The 21,111-nt window shown below is 32.8% G+C and overlaps 1 protein-coding gene across 10 annotated transcripts in view; it reads right to left on the reverse strand.

Annotated features, from left to right (window-relative positions):
• Window positions 1–21,111, reverse strand: part of DMD (dystrophin) — a gene marked incomplete at its 3' end in the record, with an annotated part of 2,106,393 nt that overhangs the window by 1,225,925 nt on the left and 859,357 nt on the right. For all 10 annotated transcript variants that reach the window (XM_084788839.1, XM_084788837.1, XM_084788840.1 and 7 more), the window contains 4 exons: window positions 19,983–20,144; window positions 9,644–9,754; window positions 8,944–9,117; window positions 6,040–6,195 (listed from right to left, as the gene is read on the reverse strand). In XM_084788839.1, coding sequence (XP_084644965.1) covers window positions 6,040–6,195; window positions 8,944–9,117; window positions 9,644–9,754; window positions 19,983–20,144 — 603 coding nt within the window. The remainder of the gene's footprint in view (window positions 1–6,039; window positions 6,196–8,943; window positions 9,118–9,643; window positions 9,755–19,982; window positions 20,145–21,111) is intronic.

Below are 21,111 nucleotides of genomic sequence, written 5' to 3' on the forward strand. Positions count from 1 at the left end.
TTTCTCTCATCTCCGGTTGGACCAGGTATTGGTTGGACATTCCCTCAATCTCTGCTCTATATTTATCCCTGCACATCTTGTTGGCAGGGCAAATTTTTGGTTGAAGTTTTTGGGTGTGGGTTGATGTTCCCCTACCTTCACTAGGAGTCCTTTCAGGTTAGAGGGTTTTCCCTTCAGTCTCGATGACTAGGAGTCCCAGCTAGAGTAATCCTAATATCCTTCCAGAAGCCTACACTGTCTTAGGTCTCCAGCTTGCCACAGAAATGCCCTGCCCAAGGTTTTTCTTCTCTCTTTAGGCCATCTCTCCTGCTACTCCCACTTTCTTCAGGTCTTGTCTCCATCCTCATTTCTCTCTGAGATCTGTTTCCTACCTTTTTCCATCTCTTCAACCACTTCTGCTGTCTTTTCTATTTCACCTTCTATGTGATATTTAAATATCCTCTCTTGGGTCTTCTTTGTTACTTATCTTTGTGTCTGTGAATTGTAGTATATTTACTAAGAATCAGACATCGACTGGACCTCAACACTACACAGATGTAGCAGATCAGGCTCCATTTGGGTCCTCTAGTAAAGGGAGCAGGGGATGTCTCTGAAATAACTCTGATGTCTGCTTTTTTTTGACCACTCTCCCTTGGTAGGGCTGTCTTACCATGCCACAGGGGAAGAAGATGCTCAGTACAGGTGCAATTTGATGCACTGTGGTGGTTTTGTGAGAAGAGACTCCCCTTTTCTGAGAAATATAGGAGGGGAATAAGGAAGATGGTGGGAGTGTGGGACCTGGAGGAGAGTAGGAAGGAAGCTACAATTGAGATGTAGAGTTGATAAATAAATTAATTTAAACACTTTATATGCAATTACATGTGGGTTTTTTCTTTATACTACTACTTTGTTGGCCAAGAAAACAACAAGAAAAAATTATTAGTTTGTTGGTTTGGTTTGGTTTGATTATGAGACAGAGTTTCTCAATGTAACCTATTGCCATAAAGCATACTTTACAGACAAAGTTTGCCTGGAACTCATACATCCACTTGACTTTGCTTCCCATGTGCTGGAATTAAAGGCATGTTCTACCATGTCCAGTTAAACATTTTGTTTTATTAGTACACTATCTGAAAAAATAGATTTCAAATTAGTCTGAACTGTTATGAAATTTTATAATAAACAAACTACAATATGAGTGTGCATTTATGATTCAGTTTTTGTGTGTGTAATTAATTATTGACATGGAAATAAAAGTATGTCTAGCATGTTTAACATGTTTCAGTAAAAATACTGATACAAATTCTAAATATTCAACAAAATTTTTTTGTTCCTTCATGATAGAAATATATACATAGAAAAACTGTTTTCCTCTTGGATACAAATTTTTAAAGTTGTATATATAAAGAACTCAAGAAATTAAACACCACCAAATCAAATAATCAAATTAAAAATAGGGCACAGAACGAAGAAGAAAATTCCCAATAAAAGAATATGGAATGGCCAAGAAACACCTAAAGAAATGCTCAGAGTCCCTATTCATCAGGGAAATGCAAATGAAAATGACTCTGAGATGACATCTTATAGCTATCAGAATGGATAAGATCAAAAATTCAAATGACAGCACATGCTGGTGAGGATGTGAGGAAAGAACACACTTCCATTGCTGATTGGAGAACTTGTACAACAACATTGGAAATCAATCTGGCATTTTCTCAGGAAATTGGGAATAGTTCTACCTCAAGACCCAGCCATACCAATCCTGGCCATATATCTGAAAGATGTTCCACCATAAAACAAGTACATTTGCCCAACTATGTTAATCATAGCTTTATTCAGAATAGCCAGAATCTGGAAACAGCTTAGATGTCCCTCAACTGAAGAATGAACAAAGAAATTGTGGTTCATTTACACATGGGATACTATTCAGCACCAACTAAGGACCATGCATGTTGAGGACCTAGACCCCCTGCTCAGATGTAGCAGATAGGCAACACAGTCTCCTTGTGGGTCTCAAAATATGGGGAGTAGGAACTGCTTCTGACATGGACTCTCACACTCAGAAGTTGATACCTTTCCCCTGATAGGAAGGCCTTGCCAGCCTACATAGAAAGAGAATACAGGCAGTCCAGATGAGACTTAATAGGTTGAGGTCAGGTGGTAGGAGAAGAGGGCTCTCCTTTCTGAGGACTAGGGGATGGAGGGAGAGGGTATGATGGAGGGAAGGTGTGATCAGGAGGCACCGACCTGTGAATTGTAGGTCCATAAGCATGACAGATTCTGTATGTGCTTACGCATATATATGTGTGTGTGTGTGTGTGTGTGTGTGTGTGTGTGTGTGTGTGTGTGTGTAGAGCAGAAGACAACAGAGTGTCTTCTTCAGGAACACTGTCTACCTCTTTTGTAACAGTCTTTCACATGTCTGTGGATCACAAGTTAAAACTATCAACATTATCTTTTAGGCCAGGATTATTCCTGTTTGCCCAACATTGCATTATAAGTATCAGTCACCAAAGCCAGCATATTTACACGAGGTCTATGAAGCCAACACAAGTCCTAGTGCATGTGAGATAGGTTCTTCACTGACAGAGCTATCTGAAAATCAGGTAGACTCACTATTTTATTATTCTTTTCTATGTACATAATGTCCTGGGTGTTTTTGGTAGTGGTAGTGGTCATGTGCATGTGTGTGTGCATGTGTGTGTGTGCACGCATTTGAACACATATATGTATAGGCTTTCCTATAACATAGAACATGTGTGCAACTCACAAGACAATTTGTAGGAATTGGTTCGCTCCTGCAATATTGGGTCCCAAGATTGAACTTAAGTCAGCACGCTTGGCAGCAAGTTCCTATACCTGCTGAGCAATATCACTAGTCTGGATTGAACATTTTAATGCATTTCTATTTCTATTTTTTTCTCCAAGGGAAGTATAAATATCTACTCTTTTGACAGAAATGGCCTTATTTGTATGCAGTAGACATAAAAAACTTTATAACTTGCTTCTATGCATAGTTATTTTATTTCTATGCTCTATTGGTAGAAAAGAATTCCAGATTCAATATTTCAAATAAATCCTATTTTCCTAAAGCTAATGCATTATTGATTTTTATTTACTTTATTTTGTTTATATCCAACTTAGTGGGTTTCTAAAAAATAGGACACACTGCCATCTTAAGGAAAAATTTCTTCATTGTTCTTGTCTGTGAGAAAGGAAAATAAGCATTAAAAAGAGTATTGCTGACATTAAATGCCAGAGCAGTGCTGTTTTTATGAATACTAACAACTGTATTTTAGAGATGACATTACTATTTATGGTTATTTTCAAAAGAGGTCAAAGCATGGTGAAGAATGAAATGGTTTAAGGCATTCTCTCAAGGGAGCCAAAAATAATCTCTCATTCAAATTGATAAAAATCAGATATAAGAAAATTTACATTTTATTCCTTAAATACTAACTCATTGGTGTTTTTAAATTAAAATTACATTTTAAATACTGGGGAATAAATTATAATTCTCAGATCTGATATGTAGAAATATTAACCCCATTGTGATTGTATTTTGAATACATATCCATGTGATCTTTAGACATTCACTAAGGTATAAATTGTTAATCATATAGGTCAGTGTTTTTTAAAGAAGAGAGTGAATGATTTTTGTCTTCTACCCAATGATGACACAATGAAAACTTAGCAGTCTACAATCTAAGAAGAAAGTATACATTAGGAATTAGATAGTCAGTACACTCAGGCCCAAACTTCTGTTTCCTCAGCATGGGATTATAAGTATGGGCCACCAAACCCCATATTTTTACATGGGTTTTATGAATCCAACAAAAGTCCTCATGCTTAGGAGACATATGATTCATTGGCTGAGCTATCCCAACACCCAGTAGACTCATTATTTTATTATTTTGCCAATACATTATTCCTAGGGTGGTAATTAGTAAGTTTGAGGCCTTAGAAGTTTAAGGGATTTATTACAATTATTGGGATTTCCCCAGTATATTTATCTTGTGTGGTCACTATAAACTATTTATTATAAATGGAAATGTACTTAATTAAGTGAAACATGTAAATTCTGATGATAATTAAATTAGAATAGTTTTCTTTTTGTATATTAAATGCCTTTGTTAATTTTTGGGGTTTTTTGTTTGTTTGTTTGTTTGGGTTTTTTTGTTTTTTTCTTATGTATTTATTTATTTATTTTTGAGACAGTCTTTCTGTGTTAGACTTGGCTGTCCTGGACTCACTTTGTAGACCAGGCTGGCCTCAAACTAACAGCGATCCACCTGCCTCTGCCTCCTGAGTGCTGGGATTAAAGGCATGTGCCACCATGCCCAGCTCCTTTGTTATTGTTAAAAAGTCACCTTAGTTGACGATATTTTGAAGGTCAATAAATGGAAATTATTTTTTCTTAGGCAAAAAATACAGGAATTACAGTATTTTTATAAGATGTCATTAATTTATAATACTTTAATCATTAATAATTCTAAATTAATATTTACTTCAAATATAATATTTTTCTTCATGTGGTGTATTCTGACATGCTCTTTTCTTGTCCTCTTATCATTTTACAGTACTGATATTAGTAATGTCAATTGTTAACCATAATATCTCAAATTCAAAATTTCAGGGACAAATATGGCTTTTCATAATTAATAGATTCATTAAATTACTAATAACATTCTAATAGTCTTATAATTTTATTTTTATTGTTTTAATTCTAAGTGATTTTTCTGTAGTACTCTACATCAAAACTACTTATATTAAAGGCAATGATTCTTTAGACTCTTTATGCAAACAATTGGCTCAAACAATCCTGATGAGAATATCTCCTTCCTTTTGACCCATTCTTTTCTTTATTTCTTTATTACTGTGGGTACATATCAGCCAGCTATGATGGAATGTGATTTTAATCCCAATATTTGGATAATGGAGGCAATAGGATCAGGAGTTCAGCCAGCCTCAGCTGTTTTGTGAATTCAAGACAATCCTGTGCTCTGTTAAACCCTATCTAAAACTAAAAAAAAAAAAAAGAAAAGAAAAAACTCAATTATCATCACAAAAGTATAGTGTATGCATGCTAGTAAATATTAAGCTTTTATTAATATAAAGCAGAAATTTATTAAATTTCATTTTACTACAAAAATATTAAAAATCCGTACTTTTAATATAGGTCTTTTCATTGATTTATTTAACATGATCCCTCCACATGCAGCAACAACATGGAAAATAGAAAAGAACAATTACCTGATATTAAAAATGGATTGGGAAGGAATTGGACGGGAAGGATTAGGGGACCAGGTCTTAATCCAAACACATGTATGCATGTATGACTATTAGAGAAAATATTTGTAAAATAACTTAAATATGTATACAATTTATTGTTGATTTCAAATTTTGCTAACTACACTACACCAAGTCAATTCTAAGTGTAATGTGTCACTCCTATTATTTTTTCTTTTTTAAAATATATTTTATTAATTTATTCATATTACATCTAAAATGTTATCCCATCCCTTGTATCCTCCCATTCTTCCCTCCCTCCCATTTTCCCCTTACTCCCCTCCCCTATGACTGTGACTGAGGGGTACTTCCTCCCCCTGTGTATGTTCATAGGGTATCAAGTCTCTTCTTGGTAGCCTGCTATCCTTCCTCTGAGTGACACCAGGCCTCCCCCTCCAGGGGACATGGTCAAAGGTGAGGCACCAGAGTTCGTGTGAAAGTCAGTCCCCATTCTCCACTCAACTGTATACATACATGTCTTCCAGTCATAGTAAATAGATTATTTGCATTAAACAGAAAGGTTTTAGAGCAAGAAAAACCTTTTATAACTATGTGATTTATCAATAAATATGTCCTTGAGCTTCATATTATTTTTTACTTATATGAACGAGCTTATATGAACTAATGTTATCTAATAACAATTTTATTTGGAAATACTCAAATGAGACAGAATCACAAAATGAATATCTGGTATTCTGTATATTTTCTTGAATGTTGTTTAACAATATACAGTAAGTTTTAAATGTAACTTTGTTCTCAGTAAGCACTCACCTTTGCACCCAACTCATTATAATGCAATTTCAAAGCTGTTACTCTTTCATCAAGCTCTTTGGGATTTTCTGTCTGCTTTTTCTGTACAATTTGGCGTCCAGTTTTAATCACCATTTCCACTTCAGACTTCACTTCACTCAGGCTTTTATACAAATTCTATGTTAAAACATAAAACAAATGTAAGTAATACAAAGTATAGAATATTATATTATTAATATAAAAAATAGAATATATTTAACCTTAATTGCTCTTCTGTGGTTATAACTTAAATGGAGTGTATTTTATGACTGATATCATATCATTTTTATTTTCTGATGAGTTAATGTCTATATTTATTTTAAATATATGTGTATAATTTGAAACTATTCTTATAAATGAAATAGATTGTATATATGATAGATAGTATTTGCTTTACTGCCCTATCCATTCTGCAAAAGTAAGAATATATATACACTGTTGCTCTAATGGTACTTATATTTAAGTAATCTAAGTACCTAGATTACTGCTTTCATGTTTATAATATTATATGGAAAGAAATAAATTAATATTAAATATTTTAATTAAAAATTACAAACATATTTTATAGATAACAATAAGCTTATAAAACAATAAAGTATTATTTTACATTTATATCACTACTTAAGCATATACATATTCCTTTACATGAATAGTTTAACCAAGAAAATCTCATGAAGCAGGTGTAGTTATCAATATACTGTCCGTTCCACTGTGGTATTTACAATTTGTTTCAAACTTATTGTATGGGAAATATATGAAGTGCTATATGTATATGCATGAACACTTTTATTTTGTATATATGTGTAGGTATACATATATAATGGTTGATACAGTTCTCCATTAAACTGTCCCATATTTTATCAAAACAATAATTTAATTTTAAGAGAAACCTCATAGTAGGTGGGTTGTCCATGGAGTTAAAACAATCATTTTTCTCTCCTTTTATATTAAAACCAGTGTGTAAAAGCAAACATTAAGTTTATCTGGTTAGTTATGGGAACGTGCAAAATATACTTTGATATGAATGCATCTTTGAAGACTGATGTTGGTATTTCTTTATCAATAACTGTGAATTCATTTTAAAGTTTTTCAATTTTTCTTAATTTATATCTAAGAATGTATAGAAAAATTCTGCATTTTGGAAACACTGATATAATTCAATTTTATATTAAGATATACATTATACCAGTCTGAAGCCACTCATACTTTTAAATGATTCCTTAACTGAACTTGAACAAATAGGTTTTTGATTTATCATTGTGAAGAGATTTGATTTACTGTTAATTTAATAGTGAACTCACTCTTTTAAGTCATGAATTAAAATATTTATAACCCAGGAAGGGAAATGTTCCTTGTATTTGTATTCACATTAAGAAGACATTTTATTTTAGGGAATAAATGTTCTAGCAAGGAGTGATGGCACTTGCTGTTAATCTCAGTACCTGGGAGGTAGAGGCATGAAGATTCATGAGTTCAAGGCCCACTAGTCTAAATAGTGATATTGCATAAAACAACACCATCCTCATCACTAATATCCAAAGCAAAAAAATCAAAAAACAAAACAATGTAAAGCTCTTGAAGACATGAATGCGGTTATGGTATAAATCATTATAAAGGATATTAAAAAGTAAAGAATATAGAATCTGTGAGAGAAAGATATATATACAGAAAAAAATATTACCATTCACTTTAACATTTGAACCAGAACTAGATACAGATCAAACTAAGGTTTTGCATTCTTTCCTTGGTAGACAGGTGTGGTTGCTTTGAGCTTATTAACTGGAAGATAAATTTTATGAAGCAAGATCTTATTTGATGAAAATGAACATCTTTTCCATTGCAAATATAAGCAATAGGAGAAGTATATTTGATACATTTTCATTTTTAATTCTTTTTGAAAATAGGACTTCATATATGCCTACTTTTATTTGTCTATTATCAGCAAATCACTGATACTGAAATAGTATTTGGATGGAGAAACTACTAAATGTAGTTATTCCATAACATGAATTCAAATGACTGATAATATTATCAAATAAAGTAATTTTATTTTTATCACAAAGGCACACATTTATTTGAAAGCCTTGCTAAATAGAGACTTTGCCCATTCATACAGATTCAATTGATTCATATGTAAAGATATCTTATTTCAGCCATAGTATCAAGTAGATGAAAAACCAAAACCAGTATCTCACAGCACTAGATGAATGTTTTATGTTATCAAAGGGGTTATCTGATTGACAGGTTTTAAATGCTAATATAATATGATAGTATGAGATATCACAAAGGATATAGATTTATGTTGTAGGTCAGTTGTATTTTTCTCTTTTTATTGTGTTGTGTTCTGGTGACATTTCAGTGTATATTCAGCACTGCTATTTAATGAAAATATATTAGGATTTGGAGTAGCTGGAATGCAATCTTCTGTGCCCTTCACAGCTATTTGTTTTTAATTTCTCTCAGGTCATCTGTAACCTTGAGAATAAAGATGACTACTGTATATCATTAAACTTAATGAGATGCATTATTTCTGGAGTGGGTATTATTATTAAAACAAGTGTTATAGTTGCTGCTTCTACATTAGTATATTTCCTTTCTTGTTTTATTTTTAATAAGTTGCAACAAAATTTTGCAAGTAGGACTCTTACTTTGTGTAGTCATTAACAAAATTATTGGTCAAAAATGCACTCCTAAAATGTCATCATATAACTATTACTTTCATATGCACTCCTATATCACAATACATTGTCATTTTTCTTAATCATAAGACAACTGGTTATAATTATTACTGATGTATGAAATATATTCTGTTATAAAATACTACCAAATTCTTCTAATATAGTAGAGTGAAAAGGTGGCTGAATACATGCCACTAGGAATACATACCACACAATGACTTAGTTGTGACTGGACTACTTCCTGTTCAACACTCTTTGTTTCCAGTGCAGGCAAGTGCATCTTTACTTCATCTAAAATCATCTTACTTTCCTCTAGACGCTGTTCAAAATTGGCTGGTTTTTGAAATAAACGAAATTTCATGGAGACATCCTGTAATTTTTTCTGTAATCACAATGTAAGGATGTGTTAATTAATTTATTTTTAATAAACCAGCCAGTCATATTTTTGCTAATTTTTATTTTTCTGAATAAAAATTAAAATGAAATAAATGGAAATTTATTTTTCATTTTTTAACACAAAGGATATTTAGTTGGGAGAGAGGGAGGAATGAGAGGATACAAGTGATGGGATAACAATTGAGTTTTAATCTGAATAAATTAATAAAATTAAAATTAAAAATTAAAAATTAAAATTAAAAATAAAAAAGTAAAAAAAAGAAAAGCAACATGGATACAACAAATATTTACATAAGTAAGAAAGCAGATGTATTTTTACTTTAAATAGAAAACAAAAAATAAAATAAATAAATAAAATGTGACAATAGTCATATGTTAATTTATCTTTAAACTGTATACAATTTATTTTGTAATATTTTATTAATAGACATAATACTAAAGTTTTCAATTTCATGATAGCAAAGTTGTCTATTATATAAAACAATCTCTCTGGTTTATAAAATAAAATATACCTGTGCAACATCAATTTGTGAAAGAATTCTTTGGGCTGCATCCTTCCCCTGGTTATGTTTCTTCATTTCCTCTAAACTGATCTCATGACTTGTCAAATCTGATTGGATTTTCTGTTGGAAAGACAACACTATTAGAAAGCATACTCTTCAAGTTATTGCAAAAGACAATTCCCTTTCCAAACATGGAATTTAGAAATATTCCTGAGCTATCATGAACAACAGACTCCTCAAAATTGACAAAAATGTTTTAAGCCTTCCTTGAATGGTCAAAGAAGAAATTGGTTTTCTCTACAAAGCTTAGGTGATAAAAATCCTTTAGGTATAATTTTCAAAAGAGCATCTATGTTTGTATGTCATATGTATACTAGATTATACCATATTTTTCAAGGTATTTTCAAATTTGGTCAAATACAATATTTCTAAAATGTACAAGTAATCAAGCCATGATAGAGCTGAAAAAACATAATGAGGTGACTTCTAGGATACCATACTCTTTACAAGTGATGTTTGTCACCCGATCTATGGAATATTTCAGTTAAAATTCATGGATATTAGTGATCTAGAATAAGCAAATTGTGTTAGTCGCTTTTCTCATTGTTGTAAACAAATGTCAGATAGAAAAGATTTGAGGTAACGCTGCCTTATTTTGCCTCATGGGTTTAACAGAAACAGCCCATTATTGTGGAGAGGTCATGGTAGCTAAGATATCCTCATCTGTAACAGGAAAGCTTGTGGGAGCGGGAGCATTTTTTTGATCATATAGCACCAACAAGGAGACTTTACAGACTTTAGAATAGCACAAAGGACTCCTAAACCTCCAGGGGGTTACACTTTGTGTCCTACTTCTGTCATCTAGTCAATAAATGGTACCACAAACAGCCAAAAGAGTGTTGTAAGCTATAAGAAAAGAAATCAGACACAGAAACATGGGAAAGACTTCAGAAACAAATAAAAACAGATACTAAGTGTCTTTACTGGCATTGGCATTGCTTCTGGAGACTTTTAATCAGTTCCAACATCTATTGATTTTTTTAATGCTAAGTGGAGAGAGTGGGGACTGACTTTCACAGGAACTCTGGTGTCCCATATATGACCATGTCCCCTGGAGGGGGAGGCCTGGTGGCACTCAGAGGAAGGATAGCAAGTTACCAAGAAGAGACTTGATACCCTATGAGCATATACAGGGGGAGGTAATCCCCCTCAGTTACAGCCATAGGGGAGGGGAGTAAGGAGAAAGTGGGAGGGAGGGAGGAATGGGAGGATACAAGGGATGAGATAACCATTGAGATGTAACATGAATAAATTAATAAAAAATAAATAAATCTAAAAATTGGCAAATATACAAAAAAAAAAAAAAACAGAAGCAAGCACACAGTATTTCTTTTCAACAATTTCCATCAAAGTTGTTGGGCTATTTCTTTTTCAAATTTTGGTCTGGTTATTTGACTGTCTCAAGCAAAAGCAAAAGAGCTCAAGATCTGATCAGCCTGCTGTATCAAAAGTTCTTAACTATCTTTCTACTTTCTACTTTTAATTTTGTGGGATGTTCGTTATTAGGATAGCCCCTCTTAACATCATTTCACACTTATGAATCTTAAAACACGGGCATGCTTCAACAACTAATCCTAAATGAGCTCTCTACTAATAACAACTCCATGTGAGTAAGCCTAGCTAAGCCTTCAGATCACTAAATTATCAGTTCTAAACCTACAAAAAATTTTTATTAGAGATACTAAGGAGGAATAACCTAGATGAACATTTTTAGCCGAGAAAAAACAGTGTAGATTTGCAATAACTTTTAGTTTCTTTATAAATAGAATTTATTTTTGCCTTTATAGCCTGTGATGCATTCATGTATACATACAACAAAATTTCCCTTTCTTTGTTCTATTTAGTGGATTATATTTAATTGTATATATTTTCATAGTCAAGTGTAAGACTGAAAAACTAAAAGCAATTCTAGTTTGGGAAAAAATTTGACTGAATTTAACTAAAATTTAAGTAGCAATCAAGAATTACATATCATACTGTCTTAAATGAATAGTATGACATTTAAGCTTAATTGCCAAAATATCTTGAACTAAGAACTGTCTACTAGATTAGTGAAAAAAATCTGAACATGTCTGTAAGGATGTTTCTGGAAATTAACTAACATTGTTAATTATGGGTAAAAAATCTACCACCAAGATGAGTGGCATCAAATCCATTTACTTTAAACTCTGAATAAAATACAAGGTAAAAAGCCTGATGGAGTAGACATGTCTATGCTCCTTCCTCGTCCTCATGAAATAACTAGCCTTCTTGTTCACAAAATCCCACCACTGTGTTATCAATTCCTCTTCTTGGAAAGAATAATGGAGCACGTCAGACAGACCATAGATGAAAACTCCTCTGCCTGAAAGCACAAATAAATCTTTTTAGACATTTTGCTCAAGTATTTTTAGGATAGGAGAAAAAGGAGTGGTCAGCCTAAATGGCTTTCATTAATCTGAAAATGAAGTGTTTTTTTTTATTTTGAACCCAATAGAAAGCAAATTAAATGATCTCCTGTTTAATTTAATGACTTTACATCCTAACCCCAGTCCCCTCTCTCCTCTCCTCCCAGTCCCACCTTAATGCCCCCCACCCTCCATGCCCATCTCTTTCCTCTCAGAAAAGTAGAGGCACTCAGAGGGAGTAAACCCACCTGGCACCTTAAGTGACAGCAGAACTAAGCACACCCTTCCCCATAAGAGTGCAAAAATAACTGGGCACAGTGGCACATGCTTGTAATCCCAGCTCTTAGAGAGACAGAGGCATGCAGATCTCTGTGAATTTGAGGCCAGCCTGGTCTACTAAGGCAGTCCAGGATATTCAAGACTACACAGAGAAACCCTGCCTCAAAAACACCAAAAAAGAAAATATGGAACAAAAAAACCAAAAACTAACAAATGGCATTCAGAAATATGCATATCTCAATAATGAACTGATTGAGCATAAATTCATGAAAACCATCATATTTGCCATATATACAAAATTAAATAGCATTCAGTTCACTAATTAACTTTACCAAAAAGGTGAAAATCCTCGACAATGTCAACTCCAAAAGTGTGGGTAAGGGAAATTGAAGAAGACAAACAAACAATAAAACAGAATGATCTCCCACAAACAACTGGTTATCAAAAAGAAAGTAGAATATAATTTGGATGAAGGACATCCTGGATATCAGTATGTGTAAAATTAAACTTGATACTTATTTTTATCTGAACTGAAAAAACAAATGAAACCCAAAATAAACAAAATCTAATGTTAAGACCAGAAATTCTGAAACTACTAGAAGAAAACCAGGCAATCACTTCAAGATATTTATGTAGACATTTTTGGTTTAATTTTTAAGAAATAAACAGAAAAGCACAGAAAACAAAAGCAAAAGCCTACAAATGGGATTACAAAAGCCTATAAAAGTTTTGCACAGAGAAGGAAATAGTCAACAGACTGAAGAGACAGCCTAGAGAATGTGAGAATATATCTGCCAACAATTTTCTGAATTTCTGAACAGTACTGATATTTAGAATATGAAAGAAAATAAAAATGAAACAAAGGTTAAGAATCATATGTAAAATTTAGGTCCTGTGAAAAGATACTAATCAAAAGTTTAATATATTTAACAAAGAAATAAACACTAACAATTAGCCCTTATAACAATAGAAATCACATATAAAATTATGTAAAATCTCATCCCTTCTGGATCACTATTATTTTAAAAATGAAAATAAATATGTACAAGTGAGTATATAATATATGATATAATATAATATATGAATTTAGATTACATGTCAATCAAAATATAAATGTAAAAAAATTCATAATATATTTAATAAATATACACAATTAGATATTATCAAGCCATATAAAAGGGTATCCTTTTATGAGAATCTAAACAATTGATTACATTAAATCATCTTACTGTATAGAAGTACTATATGCAAATCAAAATATATAAAATTATAGCAATTACAGAAAATATTTTACTATTAATTTATTTTTTATATATAGAATTTATAGAGTGGTTTCACATCAAGTAACTATATTTTAAAGCTTATAATAGAAAAATATATATCTCAGGGGATGGAGAAATGGCTCAGTGGTTAAGAGTATTGGCTACTCTTCCAGAGGACATAGGTTCAGTTCCCAGCACCCACATGGCAGCTCAGAACTGTCCATAACTCCTGTAACTCCCTCACACAAACGTACAAGGCAGGCAAAACATCAATGTACATAAAATGAATTAATTTAAAAATGTACATCTCATACTTTTTGAGAAGTACATTGTGACTGCTGTCTAACTGTAGCCAATGATAGATGGTCTGATCCTAATCTTTTCTATCTTCTGTAGCTCAGTATAAATCAAAACATCAAAATAACAATAAGTCATTTAAAATTGAAAAATCATTAATTATATATAGTAACACTCAGGTAGACTGTATAGTGTTACCATTGTTTCTACTTTTCTTCATTTCCCTTCTTAGTTCCTATCTCTTCTCATGCCCCATCCCCTGTCTCTGTGACTGTTACTCTATTTCTTTTGGAGTACAGTTAAACCCAGGATCTCAGGTATAAGAAAACCCTTTGTACATTGAACTATATTCCCACTACTAATATGTTGGATTTGCAAATGTATAGAAATAAGTTGTCAAATAAGCTGTTACAAGTCATTTACAGGGAAAAAAAAGTAACTACATCTTAGCACTGTTTAATTCCCTATTGAAATAATAAATGTATTCTGATAGACAAAAGTCTGTAATTATGAATTTATATTAACTTACTTATTTTGATGATGTCTTAGAATGTTTATACTAAGTTTGAACAAATACATTAATGTATGTTTAAAGTTTATCATCATCTATAAACAGAGGTAAGACCTCACTTATAATTCTTTTGATACACAACTTAAAATGAAGACATTTTTGCTTTAAAAGTGAAAGATTTTTTGTATCTTATTATTTTAAATTTATACCATATTGTCAAAGGCAAATAAAAAATGAAAAAGATCATGAATACTAAGTCAAATCTACTATGAATTTTGGAATACCAGAAAATTCTCTCTTGGTGAATGAAGCATTTCTTTAATGTGTAGTTTGGGGGTATTTTTCCTCTCACATTTATTTCTTTCTAAAATAATCTTTTTCCCTCTGCTATTCATACATATAAGTAAGATGTACAATATGGAAACAGGAATCTATTAAAATTGTTGCTTTAAAACACCCTGAAATTGGTCATATTCTCAGAAAGTGGTTCCTGTTTCCAATTATAAAATGTATATTGTCACTACATACTGGCATCAGCAAGTTAGCATTTGCCCCTGATATTGTTTATACATTTTATAATTTTAAAGTCTAAAATTAATTCAACAAATGCAGGATATTTAAATATGTTCATAATATAATGAATTATAAACACCTAACTATTTAAATATGTCCCATAAAGTGATGCTTCTTTTTAGTAGAAATATTTACATATATGGAATTACAATTAGTAAAAATAATAAAGCTAAATTCATTTTCAAACATCCACATGTGTACACTCTACTGGTGTAACTGATTGTGCATAATGCTTCTTAGCTACTTTTATTGTCATCACTCATTCTTATAGGAATGACTGAACAATCAAAATAGAGAATAGTCACTCCGACTTTCTTCAACTAAAACCTGTAGACAGTTGTAAATTGGTATTCTTATGAAGATTAGTGAGAACTGCAATATGTATAAACAAAAATAACAAATCTGAAGCATTTGGTTATAATAAGCAATGAACCATGCAAAGCTCTTCTCTATTTCAGTTACATCAGAGTTTCTGAATTTAGATTGTTTTTATTATCTGGTCTGATTTGTAAATATAAATCTCAGTCATTGCATATATGCTATGGAGAGTTAATGAATAAATTATTATCTAAGTAGTATTCCATGGTATAAATGTACAAGATGGAACTAGAATAGAACATCATGAGTGAGGTAATCCACACCCAGAAAGAAATGCATGGTATATAAAACAAGGAATTTCCGAAATTTGTGGACAAATGGATTGAACTAGAAATTATCATAATGAGTGAGTTCACACAGAAGCAAAAAGAGTTAAGTGGTATATACTCACTTATATCGAGACACTAGTCCAAGGGGAACGTCCCCATGAAAAACTGTACCTACCAGGAAAGTGGGTCAGAGGGGAGGACACCCTATTAAGAAGGCTGATCACTGTGGTAATGATGAATTCACATAGGGGCAGTGGACTGTCACATAAATAACAACAGTGGAGCCTTTAACAGATCTCTTCTGCAGAAAAAAATCCTCCATATTATTGACCATTTAAACATTGTACAGCATCAATATCTCTGTGGAACCATTGTTTAAAGAACCATGTTTCCTGTACCTGACATTATTTGGTGGCAAATGTCAAAGTTATAATTGTGTGCTGAAGCATGACATTTGAAAGCACATCTGAAATTGGACATTTGGTCAACCTGGGGAGTGGAAGAGTTGGCAATGAAGAGCAAATTTACAGGAAGATTGAGGTAGTAGGCAGAGAAATGTCTGAGAGTTGTTTTCACTGGAAGAAATGGGAATCATCACACTAATGAGTTGGAAAAGCAATTTGTAAATAAAGTTAAAATTTTGTGACTACAAAAAAAAAGACTTTAGGTGTGAGAAGCCTGGGAGAATGAGGAAATAGAAGGATCCAGCGGGTCCTGGAAAACTACAGGCGGGTCTGGGCCCTGGGATCCTCCGCAAACTATGGCAACAGCCAAGGAAAATATAGGCAGTAAACTTCGAACCCCTACCCAGACTAGCCGGTGGACAGGACATTCTCCACCATTATGTGGAGAAGGAGATCTAACTTTCACACAAACTCTGGTGCCCCATATTTGACCATGTCCCTTGGATGGAGATGCCTGGTGGCACTCAGAGGAAGGATAATAGGTCACCAAGGAGAGACTTGATACCCTATGAGCATATACAGGGGGAGGAGGTCCCCCTCAGTCACAGACATAGGGGAGGAGAGTAAGGGGGAAATGGGAGGGAGTGAGGAATGGGAGGATACAAGGGATGGGTTAACAACTGAGATGTAATATGAATAAATTAATAAAAAATATCCTTACTTCTAAGATGATATTAGTCACATAATACAGGATAACCACACTACAATACAGAGGCCTAAGGAAGCTAAGTAACAAGGAGGACCCTAGGGTGGATGCTTAATGCTCATTCAAAAGGGCAATAGGATAGACACCTGAAGAGGTTGAGGAAAGGGAAGAGGACAGAACAAAGGGAGCCTAACATAGACATCCTCTGATAGACTCCACCCGACAGGGTACTAAAGCAGATGCTAAGACTCACAGCCAACTTTGGGGCAGATGTCTTGGAGTCCTATGAAGGATTTAGGGGGATAGAAGGACCTGGAGGGAACAGGAGCTCCAGAAGGAGACCAACAAAGCCAACAAATCTGGACTCAGGAGGTTCTGAAGAGACTGATGCACCAAACAAGGACAAAGCATGGAGAAGACCTAGGCCTCCTGTTCAGATGTAGCCAATGGGCAGCTCAGTCTCCATGAGGGTCTCCTAGTACAAAGAGCAGGGGCTATATCTGATATGAACTCTAGTGCTCCTTCTTTGTTCATCTCCTCTGTTTGGGCAGCCTTGCCAGGCCATAGAGGAGGAGGATACAGGCAGCCCTCTGAGACCTGATAGGATGGCATCTGGAGAAGGGCTCTACTTTTTCAGAGAACTAGAGGTGGGAAATAGGGGGGAAGAGTGAGGGAGGGTAAAAAACAAGAAGAGATGAGGGCAGGATTAAATTCAGGATGTAATGTGAATAAATTATAAAATAATTTCAAAAAGAAATAAATTATTACATTTGTGTTCTATGATTTTTTAGTTAATGTAATTTGATGATTTTATTTGTATAATTGCTTCAAAGAAATACAAGGGGTCTGTTGTTTTAAACATTGTATATTTTTTAATAGTTCATAGGTCTAGGGTTTTGCTATCTAAAAGATACATTTCAATATATAAATGAAGTGTGCTTTTATATTTTATATGACTCAACTTATTACATATACAACACTAGGCAATTAAAACATTTCAAATGTACATGTGTTTACCATTATTAGTCAATATAAAATATCATATAGACAACTTGTGCCCTTTTAAGTATGTAATTTTATCATCTAAATGGTTAAGCTTTGCTTCTTGTAAACACATATCACTAAATACTAGGGAACTTTTTCTTTTACTACAAAGTAGATGCACAGGGTACTCTTTTCTACTCATACTAGACATTTGATAAATGAGGTATTTTCTGAATGTAAATATTGAAAAAGTTATCTTTGCCCATATATATTTTATGTTCAATAAAATATAGCCATTGGAAATTTGTCACATGACACATATTCACATACAGTTAGAACGGCTTCATACACAAGGGTCTCACTTTAAACTGAAAAAAAATAAAAGAAGAACAATGTATTTAGAAATCCTATTTAGTAGTAAAACTAGCAGTGTACCACATGGTGGAGACAGACACTCACAGATCTCCAAGAACCGCATCTCAGAAAATCTAAGTTCTTATGTAAATTAATAGCAACCACAGAAATACTATATGTGCATTGTTTTCTCTTTTTCTTTGACGAATTGTAACAGGAATGTGATTTCTGACAAGGAATACAAAGAATACTTTAAATTTGTATTGAACTATGAACTAAAAATAAATGGTTTTTTAGTGTTTTTCTGCCTGATATAAAAATTTCTTCTCCCTTCTCCCCAGATACACTGCTCCTTTGTTTTCCTTCAGAAAATTGCAGGCCTACAAGAGGTTATCAACCAAAGATAACATTTCAAGTTGCAATGAGACTAGACGCATAACCCTTACTCATACCAAGGCAGGACAAGAGAACCTCTGAGAGGGAAAAAGGTTCCTCAAAGGAGGCAAAAGTCAGAGACCACCCTCACTCTCACTGTTAGGCGTCACACTAGAAAAAAGAGATGCAAAATTTAAATTCTTATTTCGTAGTCCGCTTCTGTACTCTTTAACAAGAACTTCAGCTGGAACTTTTAGAAATGCAACCCTTCAATTAATTCTAGTGCTTGACAGTTTTGTTACAGAAAGCAATGTATTTATAGTCATTGTAAAAAAAAAAAAAAACAGGTTCAAATTAAATAATGTTTAACAGGTTTCAGGTGTTTCCTATTCTCTAATGTTACATATTACCATATACCTAACAGAGGTATGTCAGTTCTAAGAAATTTTCAAAAGTTAAGTGGAGCCAAAAACACATTTAAAATTTATTTGAATTTGTTTGGACACCAAAGTATTTCTTAAAATTCAATTTGACTGGGATGTTATATAGCTACTTTACAAATCATATATGTGTACTTATAAATAGTATATATATGTATATATATATAATTTAGATAGTAGGTATTTTATCTTCCTAGTATATCTCAATTTTAATTTTTACAATAATAATGTCCATGTGACTATGCATACATTTATTTGTTACATAAAAATAGAAATTTGCTATTTAATATACCAGATAAAATATGTTAGGTTATGCAATTTACTTATTTAATTCCAACTAATATGGGATTCCTTTCTACTTATTATCATTTGCAGAAAATAAAATTAGATAATTTTTTGGTTTTGGGAGACAGGGTTTCTTTGTGTAGCCTTGGCTGTACTGCATTCACTTTGTCAGGCTGGCCTTGTACTCAGAGATCTGTTTGCCTCTGCCTCTCTGAGTGTGGGAATTAGAGGCATGTGCTGCCACCCACCCTGGCTTAGAAACAATGCTTAATTAGTTGAAAGCATGAGTTTGTACACATGAGAACTTCTAATATTTACAAAAGGGTAAGTATTTATTTCTACTTGTATTGTTAGCTACTTGTAATACATTAATGTGGAAACAGAACCATAGTTTAGAACTAATTAATTCCCTTCACAACATCTATGTGTTGGTGACAAATGGTTAATAATAATGTGTAAGAGAAGAATAAATCATTTCTGTGACATATAAATTTCTATAGGTTCTCTCAAGGTAGAGTATAGTTTTAAAACATTTGTGAACAATTAATATCAGATCTCTTAGCTTTCATTGTCCACTGTATAATTTGAAAAATAAATCTTAGCATTATAACATTGACTACTTTAGTTCCTACTTCCAAAAAGACAAGTTAATAAATGAAAGGTAACATCTTCACAATTAATTAAATAATAGCTAAATACGAAAGCCAAAAGCATTCCATTGGAGTAAAAACATTAAAAATACAAAAATGAAAACAAATGCTCATGCCCAGTTTGTTCTACTTGCCTGGGCTTCCTGGGGCATTTGAGCTGCATCCACCTTGTCAGCGATATAAGCTGCCAACTGCTTGTCAATGAATTCAAGGGAGTTCTGAATTAAGTTCAATGACTTTTCAATCTCCTGGGCAGACTGGATGCTCTGTTCAAGCAACTTTTGTTTCCTCACAGCCTAAATAAAAGAAGAAATAAGAGTGAATTATTTAAATATTTGCTCTTAGTACATTTTATATACTTTCTGTCACATAGTGAAGAATCTAGACTCTTCTGAAATCACCTTTTTATAAGACAGATTGCGCAGCCTTCGGGTGCTCATTCAGCTCTGTTTATATAATAAAAGTAGAAGAAAAATAAAAAAAAACAACACTTAATACACAGGATCAAACGTGTCTGCAGAAACAAATGTCAAAATATCATTCACATCAAAGGAAGAAGACGGAAGAAAACATTAGCAAATCATCTCAGTTGTTGCAATCTGTCCTTCTCAGGCTGAATGTTCCTCCTGATCTCATTAGATTTATTCAAGAGATTTAGTTTACTTAGAATAGGGTCACCGTCATCACAAATCCAATTCAAGAGAGATAATCTACTTCCACAGGCTAGACACATATACAATCTGTTCAGAATTGGCTGCTTTCTAAAAGAGAAATTTAGACAACCATCTGTTTAAGGCTTTATTTTGAATACAGTTTTCAACCCACTTTGTTTAATTATTTCTCCTCCCTGCTTTTCTTTATAATTTAGGTAATGGAAACTGTACAAATGATTTTGTACTGCTATTCAAGCAGAACAAATAATAGCCAAGCCCAATATCACTGTAATGAATCTTGATTGTTACTGTAAATGTTGTTAATCTAAACAGTTTTCAATTATTAATAGCATGCTGAAGAGATTTCAAGGTCTACCTTCAAGGATCTACTGAACTTTAAAAGAATCCTTCTAAAGGTAAAGAGCAAACCAAAAACTTATTGTAAATTTCTTAAGTCATTAATCACATAGAGGAATGGACCTGATAGTGATTGATAAATCATAATGAGAAAGCTGCTTCTCAGGATTGCATTGTATTTCAAAATGTTTTTCGTGTATATATAATATATACATATACATAATATATATGAAAAGCATTTGATTTGTTATTT

The sequence above is a fragment of the Acomys minous genome (assembly GCF_964271855.1).
Source record: "Acomys minous genome assembly, chromosome: 7".
In the NCBI taxonomy this organism is placed as follows: Eukaryota; Metazoa; Chordata; class Mammalia; order Rodentia; family Muridae; genus Acomys; species Acomys minous.